This window comes from Moschus berezovskii, chromosome 8 (genome assembly GCF_049115385.1).
Source record: "Moschus berezovskii isolate FMDL1 chromosome 8, NW_MosBer_1.0, whole genome shotgun sequence".
Classification (NCBI taxonomy): Eukaryota; Metazoa; Chordata; class Mammalia; order Artiodactyla; family Moschidae; genus Moschus; species Moschus berezovskii.
In genome coordinates this window covers 101,288,456-101,300,169 of record NC_142467.1, presented here as the reverse complement: position 1 = coordinate 101,300,169, position 11,714 = coordinate 101,288,456, and the positions used below count along the sequence as shown (strand labels likewise).

Genomic DNA, 11,714 nt, shown 5'->3' with positions numbered 1-11,714 from the left:
GTTACATGCACTGCCCGTCTTTTCGGGACTACTCAATCAGGACGCTCAGCGAGCTGGGCTGTCAATCACTAAGAGCCAAAGACCAATCACAGTGGGAGGAGGCCTCGCAGCGCCGGCCTTAAGCGGAGTTTCGGGGCGGGTCTTGGGTTCATTCACAACATTCCTCCCCCGCCCCCCTCGGGCTGGACAGCGCTCCCAGGGCTGCTGGGGCTGCGCCCACACACGGCTTTGTTTACTGAGGGTCGCTTCCGGGCGCCGCGAGGGGACAATCAACACTGCTCGGCCCGGGAGCGAGACAGAGCGGCGGGATCCCCGGGCAACCTCTCAGCCCATCCTCCCTCTGGGCTGTGTGGCGTGAGAAACAGCCTCTCTGGGCGCCAGGTCAAGTTTTGATGCTTTGCGGAATGGAGGGATCACAGGTCGCTTGGTAGAGCTTATGGGGGCTGCGGACACCCTCTCTAGAAATAGAGCCAAATTCAAATCCATCCTTGAGCCCCAAGATAAGAACCTCCAATCCATTCTATGCCTCATATATTGTTTAAGTCGTGTCCGACTCTTTGTGACCCCATGGACCCCATGGACCGCCAGGCTCCTCTGTCCATGGGATTTCTCAGACAGGAATACTGGAGTGGGTTGTCATTTCCTTCTCCATATATTATGTTGAGTCATATGAAATTACTGATTTTCAACCATTTTTGATACACTAAATGACAATCCCATAAAATTCAAAGTAATAGAAGTTAAATCTGACCATTTCTGATTATTTTTTCTCATTCAACTTGTCTTGGCGACACCTCTGACCTTGAAGCCGTCGGTGGTGCTCATTGCAGTTACCCGCGCCCCTGGCTTCCGCCCACCGCAGCCCCTGCCACCTCCATGTCCTTGGAGAACCCTGCACTTCCCCTTTGCCACACTTCTCTCCATCATCATTACGTTTCTTTATCATTTCAGCAGTTATTTAACTTCTGTCTCTCCCTGCTCCATGGTGAGCTCGAAGAGGCAGTAGTTTGTCCAGCTGATGCACTGCTTCAAGGCCAGCACCTGAACACCTCCGGACATACTGCAGTGGATCAATCTATATATAACTTGTTGAGTAAACCAACTCATGCCTGATCCCATTCCACTGAAATGATGTATAGAGCAGGAAAAACTCAAGCTGACTCCTAATTGGTCTAATTGCTGCCCCCTGCCCCTCCCCATATGGAAACTCTGGCTTTTTCCTTCCAGGAATTTCCAGTTTCACAGCTGCCCGTTCTGGCCAGTCCCCAACCCACCATTCAGTAAACTCTTTCTGAACTGCACTGTCCAGTATGGTCACCACTGGCCACAAGTGGGCTTTTGAGTCCTTGAAATGGGGTCAGCCTGAATTAGGCTGTGTTGTGGACTTCCCTGGTGGCTCAGACAGTAAAGAATCTGCCTACAATGCAGGAGACATGGGTTTGATCCCTGGGTCAAGAAGATCCCCTGGAGGAGAATGGCTACCCACTCCAGTATTCTTGCCTGGAGAATCCCATGAACAGAGGAGCCTGGTGGGCTACAGTCCCTGGGGCTGCAAAGAGTTGGACACGACTGAGCGACTAAGCACATCAATGTAAACACATTGGATTTCAGAGACTTAGTAGGAAAACAGAAGCAAAATAACTTAGGAACTTTCTTTATATTGATTACATGTTGAAATGATGCTATCTTAGATAAGTTTGTTGTAAGTAAAATACATTATTAAAATTAACTCCATGGTTTCATTGTGTATTCATTTTATTCCATGGGGTCTCAGGGCACGTCAAGTTACGTATGCAACTTGCATGGTCATTTCCATGGGACGGCACTGCATTGTAATTTCTGTGGGTCTTGAGAAACCACAGCTGACCACAAGGACAACAAAAGAAACAAGAATAATAATGCTGTACTGATTGTTTATCGTGTGCTGTAGCTGTTCAGACACATGGTCACAGTTAAGCTTTCTGACAGTACTGCAAAATGGGGATGTCTTCTCCATTTCTCAGATGCGGAAACTGAGGCTTAGAGGTGTGGAGTCTTTGCCTGCCTGGGAAGCCCTAGACTTATTAAAGCGTGTCTTTCTTGCAAGGATTTGAGGCAGAGATAGACCTATGGGGAAGGGGTACGGGTGAGGAGAGAAGCAGGCAGAACTTCAGCAAAACAAGTCTTTCAGCTGCTCCCCTGGCAAACAGGACCCACGGTCTGGCTGTTCCAAGCGGCTCCCTTCAGCATCTAGTATGTGGCTGATCCTTGTCCCTGACGATGCTTCAGTGGGTGCCCCAAGATGTTGAACCAGAGAAAGCACTCCAGGCCAGTGGAACAGGATGTGCAGAGGAACAGAGAATGGGGCATCATCAGGTGAAGATGTTTATTTTATTCTCTAACAAGAGATACTAATAATGCCACCATCCCCATCTCATGGATGAGAAAACTGAGGCACAGACAGGTCAGGTGACTTAATCAAGGTCCACAGCAGGAAAGGGTAGGGCCAGAATTGAAGCCCTACCTTGATGAGTGGGCTGGTCTTATCACATTGGATGGAGATCAAATGCACAGTTTGGGACACACCAGCATTCCATTCTGATCCCTGATGAGGGGATTGAAGCCCAGAAAGGGTAAGAAAGTTGTCCAAGGCCACACAGCAATTCCAGAAGAATGTGAGAAATCAGAAAGACACCTAGGAAATGTGTCACACCTCCGGGATGCAGTCTCCAAGCCTATTTCAAATCCAGCAACACTTTTAGAAAAGGAGAAGTTTGGGGGGTTGGTATCCAGCCACAGGCAAGTCCTCTCAGTGTAGACAGTGAGTTTGGGCTTCAGGGAATGGAAGCACATTTATCCTGCCAGCCCTGCTCTGAGCTCACTGTCTAGGCATCCACAACTCCAGACCCCAAACCCACGTGTCCTTGAGACCCATGAGAAATGGGGCAACCCTGCAGTCTCAGATGAGGGGGGCTGCACCCCACAACTCTGTGGCTACCCCATTCTAACTTTCTGAGGGTCCCTCCCTCTACCAGCACCTCCCCCAATGGTCCCCACCCACCCACCTACCCAGGCACTCCTAGGCTCCTGAAGACTCAGGCAGGAAACCAGCCAGGGCAGTTTCGCTTCCTGGTCCGGACGCAGCCCCTCTGGCCTGCCCAGCTGGCAAGATCTGCTTCTTACATTTCTTTTCTTCCCTTTTGGAACACAAATTCATGGGCAGAGAGTCAGGGCCCTGCCAGGAAAAATGGGCATTCCAGGCAGAGGGGGAAGGTGGAGGCAAGAGAGGAAAAGGCTCGTGCAGGAATAATTGTCTGAAAGAGCCACATTGAATGACTCCGTGGGGGAGGTGGTGGGCAGAGGGTGAGGGTCGGGGAAGCAGGGAAAGAAGACAGGCCGAGTGGCTGGAACTGGGCTTCCCACCCCACCCAGGACACAAAGGCAGCTGTCACAGCCTTAAGGTTCAGTGAATTCTCCACACTCAGGAAGAGGTGTTAGGGTCTCCATTTAACAGATGCGGAAACTGAAACTCAGAGAGGGACTGAAGAGAACAAGAGGTATGGGGATTTGCCAAAGTTTTGGGCTCTCCGCTGCGACACTAAAAGGTGACTTGTGGGCAGGACCCATGTACTAGGAAGGAGAGGAGTCATCGGGCAGTGACAGGGCAGCTGGGGGCAGCTGGGGGGAAATGAGGCTGTTTCAGGAGGCCGAGGGAATGCGGCGAAGAGGAAACAGATGGGTTGACAGTCCAGATCCCATACCTGTCACACCTGAACGCCTTTCCTCACCCCTGGGGTCCCCCTCAAAGGGGCTGGCGTCAGCAGGACAAAGGGACCTAAGTTTACAAGTCCTCCGCCTGCCGGGCGTCATGGGCTTGGCCCAGGGTTGGAGGCGCCCCCTGGTGGCCGAGGGATGCACCAGATGGCACCCAGAGCCCAGACGGTCCCAGACCTCACCTTTTAGAGATTCCACATCAGTTCAGTTCAGTTCAGTCGCTCAGTCGTGTCCGACTCTCCGCGACCCCATGAATCACAGCACGCCAGACCTCCCTGTCCATCACCAACTCCCGGAGCTCACTCAAACTCATGTCCACAGAGTCGGTGATGCCATCCAGCCATCTCATTCTCTGTCGTTCCCTTCTCCTCCCGCCCCCAACCTTTCCCGGCCTCAGAGTCTTTTCCAGTGAGTCAACTCGTCGCATGAGGTGGCCAAAGTATTGCAGTTTCAGCTTTAGCATCAGTCTTTCCAATGAACACCCAGGATTGATCTCCTTTAGAATGGACTGGTTGGATCTCCTTGCAGTATAAGGGACTCTCAAGAGTCTTCTCCAACACCACAGTTCAAAAGCATCGATTCTTCGGCGATCAGCTTTCTTCACAGTCCAACTCTCACATCCATACATGACCACGGGAAAAACCATTACCTTGAATAGATGGACCTTGGTTGGCAAAGTAATGTCTCTGCTTTTTAATATACTATCAAGGTTGGTCATAACTTTCCTTCCAAGGAGCTAGCGTCTTTTAATTTCATGGCTGCAATCAGCATCTGCAGTGATTTTGGAGCCCCAAAAAATAAAGTCTGACACTGTTTCCACTGTTTTTCCATCTATTTCCCATGAAGTGATGGGACCAGATGCCATGATCTTAGTTTTCTCAATGTTGAGCTTCAAGCCAACCTTTTCTCCTCTCCTCAAGAGGCTTTTGAGTTCCTCTTCACTTTCTGCCATAAGGGTGGTGTCATCTGCATAGAAAGGTTAAAAGATAATTTTCAAAAGTGGGTGTAATCATGGCTCTCACTGACAAATAAAGGACACATGTTAAGATTTTTTTTTTTTTAATTGAACTCCTATGGGAACCAGGCAGATGTTCCACGAGGTTCAAGAGTCCAGAAAAACAGGCACTCTTAAGGACAGATCAGATTATTCAGACTATTCGAGTAAATAAATGTGCGAATGAAGGCAAATTGGTTTTTCCACAGGGGAGGAGGCCTGTCAATGGGACCGCGGCTGGATGAGCCGGAAGAAGCAGGTAAGAGTGGTTTTGAATTGCTATCAGTTACTGACAATTCACGGAGCTGTGAGGTTCCCAGAGGATGTTATGAAGTAGCTAACCTGAAAGGGAAGCAAGTGCCGTACGGAGATGGCGCTTTGAACTGTCAGAACTGACTCACTGAGACGCAAAATGTCCCTTGCAGGAAGATGGAACAATTCCTTCCTTCCTTCATTCAACACACACCTGTTCGTGTAGCAACTACTGTCCACTGTTCCAGGTACAAAACAGAAAACGGAGGAGAGTGGCGCTGAGGGACCACCCCCTGGAGTGGGGGACAGAGAACGGTTCTCTGAGTGGACACCGGCGAGAGGAGAAGCAACAGGGGGTGCAAAAGGCCAGGAGGCGGGTCAGGGAGGAGGCTGGGGTCCACAGGGGGTGGCCTGGGGCTTCCTGTCTCCTGTTCTCCCCACTAGAATGTCAGTTCCCAATTCTACCTAGCCCAGAGGTTGGTATGCAGTAGGCACACAATAAATGCCCATCATGGACTTCCCTGGTGGTCCAGTGGCTAAGAATCCACTTGCCAATGCAGGAGACACAGATTTGATTCCAGATGCGGGAAGATCCCACAAGCTGCAGAGCAACTGAGCCAGTGCGCCGCAACTACTGAGCCCGTTTGCCCTAGAGCCTGTGAAGCCACCGCAAGAGGCCTGCACACTGCAATAAACAGTAGGGCCCCGCTTGCTCCAACTAGAGAAAGCCTGAGTAACGAAGACTCAACACAGCCATAAATAAATAATTTGAAAAAAAATCCCCATTGTGTAAAGCAACTCCATTTCAAGGGCGGAAGTCACTTGCCACCTGCTTAGTGTAGAAAACTGCTGAGGTGGGCAGCTGGCAAGAGGTCCAGGCCCCTAGGTGGGGTCCAAAGAAGGGTGTGCCCTGGGGATGTCAGAGCCCAGCTGTGGCCCTGCCCTTTAGTTATGGGTCTGTGAGGCATTAACCAGCTCCATCCTCCCCAACAGAAATTCTGAGCCCTGGACTCCAGGTAACTCCTAACTGTGAAGTCTCTATCAAATTAGGGCTCTGCTGCCACAATTCTTGTTTTTTTGAGATGTAAATTAGGATTTTTTTTGGGGGTGTGTGTGAAATTTCCCTTTCTGCCTTTTTTCCCCCAGTGGTTAAAACCCACAAAGAACGTCTATCATTTAGAAGGGTATAATTCAGCGGCATTTAGCACCTCCACAATGTTTGCAACCTCTTTCAAGCTGCAAAATCTTATCACTGCCTTCCCCAGAGATGAAGCCATACCCATTAGCTGTCTCTCCCCATTTCCCGGCACCCCACAGTGAGCCACAGTCTCTGTGGATTTGCCTCTTCTGGACATTTCACATCTACGGAATCACATATCATGTGGCCTTTTGTGTCTGTCTTCTTCCAGAATGTTTTTGAGGTTCACCCATGGTACAGCCTGTATCGTTCTGCTTATGGTGACGGCTTAGTCACTTAGTCCTGTCCGACTCTGCAACCCCATGGACTATAGCCTGCCAGGCTCCTCTGTCCACTGGGATTCTCCAGGCAAGAACACTGGACAGGGTTGCCATTTCCTCCTCCAGGGGATCTTCCTGACCCCAGGGATCAAACCCCAGTCTCCTGCATTACAGGCGGATTCTTTACCAATGAGCCACCAGAGGCCATTCTGTTTTATACGGCCAAATAATAAATATTCCATTGTGTGGATAATCTACATTTTGTTTATCTAGTTATCTGCTGGGCATTTGGGTTGCTGCTTCCTTTGGGTGACTGTGACCGGTGCTGCTGTGAATTTGGTGTGTGAGATGCTGAGTTCAATCCCTTACGGTGTGTGCCTGGGAGGGAAGGGCTGGGTCATGTGGTGGCAACTCCGGGCTGAACCTAGTGAGGGGCCACCAGACTGTGTTCCACAGTGGTTATCCCCTGCTTTTTGTTACTCGGCTGAGCCACGTGACATCTTCCAGACCAGGGACTGCCCGTGCCCCCTGCCACACTGGGAGTGTGGGGTCTTAAACACTGGCCTGCCAGGCAAGTCCCTGTTCCCTGCTTTTTAGAAAAATGTTGGGTGTTCAAAAAATGTTGACCACTGCTATGTGGGACAAAGGAAACCCATGTGGGGTGGGTGAGACTGGCTGGGAAAGGCTGGGCCACCAGGGAATTAGTCGCTCACCTGGGAGGATCAGCCACCATATGCCCACCTCCCTCCAAAGACAGCAGCTTAGCATCCCCAGACTATATAGCCTGCCCTGGTCCCTGCTCCCCAGGTCCTTGATCACACCTGCATCTCCAGTCTCGTGCACTGCAGGCAGATTCTTCACCCACTAAGCCACTGGGCAAGCCACTAGGATATGACAACAACACTCTTTATGTAGGATTTTCTACCAGTTTCATCAGAATTGGCCACATTCATCTCAAAACCATAACTGGTTGGTCTTTAAGACAGCAGATTTAGGGGAGGGGGAGCCCGAGATGGAGCAGGTCAGAGGTGTGGGGCTGTGAAGGGAGGTAGCGGTCTGGCAGCTGAGAGAGCGCACTGCGGTTCTGCCGGCAGCAGGTCCACGGCCGTGCTCTGGACCATGAACCACGTGACCTGACCTGGGCATCATGAGGATCAAGATGAGACGTGTGGGAAACACCTGAACAGCATAAGGGCCACAGGCACTGCTACATACTCACTGCTATGACTTTTTATAAAGATAAAAGTGGCACAGAGAAGTTCAAAAGCGCTTCTGGTTTAATCAGCATTTTGACTCTACAAGGTGGTGTCCGTGTCTGTCCTGAGGATGGGAAAGTGGCTCCCTAGGCTGTCTGGCCTGTCCCTGGCAGACAGGAAGACACAGGAAAATATCTGTGGAGGGCAAGCAGGCGAGTCACCCCAGGTAGGAAGAAAGAAAAGACTCTCCCCCAGGCCCCAGGCTGGAGGTGCAGAAGCTTGTCCACCCTTCCCTGGGCATGTGGCTCATGTGTAAACTGGGGCTGGCTGGGCGGTCCGGGCACCTGGCCTGAGGGCCCACCACGGTCTGCTCACAGGAGCATGTGACCGTGGGAGGAATGACAAAGTCAGGTGTCTTGCTCCAAGTTATCCAGACAGGATGTGGAAGGGGGTAGTGGGGACACAGGAAGTCGGTGAAGACATCCCCTGGCCTTGGCCTGGGCTGAGACCTCGGCACCTGGGAAGCCAGCCAGTCAGTGTGCCTTTGACCTGCTACTCATTGGCCAGGCCCCCAGTCAAGTTCGAGGCGCAATTCAAGTTTTTGGAGAGCACAGTTCCTCTTTCCCGTGGGGTTACTGCACAGGCCTGAGCACAGAGGAGGGGGCTGCAGTGACAGTCCCTGCTGGGGCACATCCTTAGGCGGACATCTTGGTGGAGGAGGAGGTCTCCTTCTTCTTGGTGGTGGCCTTCAAAAGCGCCAGCTTTTTGGGCAGGCTGGTGCTGGCTTTCATCACCACGTCATGCTCAATCTTCTTCCGGATCCCAACCTCCAGGTTCTGGGGGGAGCAAGCATGGAGCAATCAGCCTGGGACCTGAGGTGGGAGGGAGGGCCTGGCCTGCTGCCTTTCGTTCTGTGCGCTCACCAGGGGCTAGATCAGTAACCCTCTCCCTGAAAAAGCACCGGAGAGTCTGGTGGCTGGCGCCTAAGTCCTACTTCTGCCCCACCCTCTGAGAACACTGTATATACACAATACACCCCTTCTCATCTCTGGACCTCAGCTTCTAAACTTCTGCTCATTCCCATTTTATAGATGGAGAAACAGAGGACCCTGCAGGAAGGAGGCATTTGGCCAGGGGTCCCAGACTCTCTGATTTAAAACTCCAGCTCCTTCTGGTCCTGTCATCTCTGCTTGGCAAATGGTGAACTGGGGCTCTAAGAGATATGGGGTGGAACAAATAAAGGTACAGCGATCAGGGCCCAAGGGTTTGGGTCCAAAACTGACAGTTGAATCCTATTACCTAAACTGCTCCCTTGCTCTGTGAGTTCCAATGACCATGGTGACCATGGGTGTCACCACACACCTGGGCGCAGGGGACACAATAGCAAAGACACAGAAAAACTTCTGCCTTCACGGAGCTGACATTCAGAGAGAGAGTGAGCATGTGCGTGTGTTGCGTGTAACCTTCAATGACACTCTGGTAGACTGTTGAATGATGGCAGATAATAAGTGCTATTGTGGAGAAAAGAGAAAGGAGAATGAGCAGGAGATGAGGTTACCATCGGGGACGGCGCTCAGAAGCAACGCTAGCTGCCAGCCTTGACCTGGAGGAAGGAAGCATTGTGGATTTCTGGGAGAGAATCCAGGTAGAGGAAACAACTAGTGCAAAAGTTCCCAGGTCGGTCAAGGGGCAGTTAAGGGGCCAGTTAGGCTACAGGGAGTGAGCCAGGAGGCAAGAAGAGAGCGAGGGGGTGAGGGCAGGGAAAAGACAGGGGTAGAAAGTGCCAGGTCCTATGGGGAGAACTTAGGCTCTTCCTGAGCAAGGTGGGAGTCATGGAAGGTTCTGAGCAGAGGTGCCCTGATTCAAGAGCTCTCAGATGCTCAATGGTACCCCATGGCTATTACTGGAGGGGTGTGGGAAGGAGATCTGGGAGGATGTGACTGCTCTAGTCCAGGTGTTTTTAGATGATGGGATGGGGCCAGGTGGGAGGGGGGTCAAGGAGGTGGAAAGTGAGTACATTCTAGATTAATCCTGAAGGCAGGGACTTCCCTGGTGGTCCAGTGGCTAAGACTCTGAGCTCCCAATGCAGGGGGCTCAGGTTTGATCCCTGGTTAGGGAACTAGATCCCACATGCCACAACTAACAGTTCATCTGCCGCAACTGAGACCACAGCCCAATAAATAAATATGAAAAAAAAAAAAATCCTGAAGGCAAAAAGGATGAGATCCAACCTGGATGAGAGAGAAAGGGGGAATCCTGAATATCTGGAAGGAGACTGGTAGGATCATGGTGGGGTGATGGAGCAGAGTGGGAGGGCCTGGTTTTGGACATACTGAGCTTAAGCTGCCCAAGAGACACTTCCCTCCTCCAGCTGCCAGGTGGAGGTAAGCAGGGTACCCTGGTCTAAGAAAACTGAGGCTCTCACATCCTGGCCTTAAGACTCTGTGCTTCCACTGCAGAAGGCAAGGGTTCAATCCCTGGTTGGGGCACTTAGATCCTGCAAGCTGCATGCTGCAGCCAAAACGAAAAGACAAAAAAAACTGAGGCTCTGATCAATATGCTCAAGATTGTAGGGCGAATGACTGAAGAGTTGATGCTTTTGAACTGCGGTGTTGTAAAAGACTCCAGAGTCCCTTGGACTGCAAGGAGATCAAACCTGTCAATCCTAAAGGAAATCAACCCTGAATATTCATTGGAAGGGCTGACACTGAAGTTGAAGCTCCAATACTTTGGCCTCCTGATGCGAAGAACTGACTCACTGGAAAAGACCCTGATGCTGGGCAAGACTGAAGGCAGGAGAAGGAGCGACAGATGAAGAGATGGTTGGATGGCATCACTGACTCAATGGACATGAGTTTGAGCAACTCTGGAGATAGTGAAGGACAGGGGAGCCTGCCGGTGCTGCAGTCCACAGAGTCACAAAGAGTCTGACACGACTTAGTGACTCAGCAACAACAAAGGGCGAATTACTGTGCAAAGTACAATTCGAATTCAGATCTGACTCCATCAAATCTCTTTGAAATTTCTCTGTAATCTTAACAAGTCTTTCCACAACTTCTTTATAAATTTAACCCTGTTCGCCTACAAGCACTCCTATGGCCCTGAATCCTTACAATTCTAGGAGAAAAGTGTTATCACTAGGACCATTTCAGTTAAGATCTTCGGGGTGTAGATACACTAGCTGTCAACGGAACTGCGTTTTGCATCCAGCACATCCTTCTTGCAAGGCTGGAAGAAGCCTTTTTAACGCCTTTCCCAGGCTGCCTGTCTTTTCGAGGTCTATTAACGAAGACAATTTCGCGAAAGCAGCTAATGTGAACACTTTTCTGCGCGCCAATCCCTGCTTTAGGAGGCTCGTTGGTTGCTAGATAATGTTTCCGTACCCACTGCGCGAAGGAGGAAACTGAGGCTCACAGCACTGGGACCTCTCCATCCCCGACCCGCTGCACGCCCGCACTCACACTCACCTTCTTGAGCTGCTGCTGCTGCACGATGCGTGCCTTCTTGGGTGCGATAACGCGACCTGGGGAGAAACGCGCTCTCGTGAGGCTGGAGAACATCGGGCCCACCTCACCCCCGAGGCCCCGGCCCGCTTCTCACCGCCCTTCCTCGGGCCACGGTTCCGCGCCGACGCCGCTGCGGCCGCTTTGCTCTTCGCTGGCTTCTGCGCCTGGAACTTGCGCTGCCCCTGCGCCATGATCAGGCACGCAGGGGAAGAGGGGGAAGTGGCGGAAGGAAGGCGCAGGGCACGACGGGATACAGTGGGGCTGAAGGGCGCAATGACTCACGGGATGCAACGTGGCAAAGAGTTAAAGGGTCGAGCTACTCACAATGGTAGTTGATCATAGCCAGCGTTTGGCAAAAATTTCGAAGTAAGGGTTATAATGATAACCTAACATTTATTTCGGAGAAGGCAATGGCAAGCCACTCCAGTACTCTTGCCTAGAAAATCCCATGGACAGAGGAGCCTGGTAGGCTGCAGTCCATGGGGTCGCTACGAGTCAGACAAGACTGAGCGACTTCACTTTCACTTTTCACTTTCACACATTGGAGAAGGAAAT

At 51.3% G+C, this 11,714-nt stretch overlaps 1 protein-coding gene across 1 annotated transcript; it reads right to left on the bottom strand.

Moving 5' to 3' along the window:
* Positions 1 to 7,716: 7,716 nt before the first annotated feature.
* Positions 7,717 to 11,401, bottom strand: C8H19orf53 (chromosome 8 C19orf53 homolog). The gene is made up of 3 exons (XM_055430080.2): positions 11,254 to 11,401; positions 11,121 to 11,176; positions 7,717 to 8,489 (listed from the first exon to the last, which is right to left on the bottom strand). Exons 1-3 carry the CDS (start codon positions 11,348 to 11,350, stop codon positions 8,349 to 8,351), a joined length of 294 nt encoding a protein of 97 aa, XP_055286055.1. The 5' UTR covers positions 11,351 to 11,401; the 3' UTR covers positions 7,717 to 8,348.
* Between the last annotated feature and the right edge of the window lie 313 nt (positions 11,402 to 11,714).

Bases quoted from the DNA above. Each gene is read 5' to 3' on its own strand.
- C8H19orf53 (XM_055430080.2), bottom strand. From the start codon at position 11,350: ATGGCGCAGGGGCAGCGCAAGTTCCAGGCGCAGAAGCCAGCGAAGAGC. The intron at 11,177-11,253 runs GTGAGAAGCGGG...GTTTCTCCCCAG, and splicing joins CCGTGGCCCGAGGAAGGGCG to GTCGCGTTATCGCACCCAAG. The intron at 8,490-11,120 runs GTGAGTGTGAGT...TGCTCCCCCCAG, and splicing joins AGCAGCAGCAGCTCAAGAAG to AACCTGGAGGTTGGGATCCG.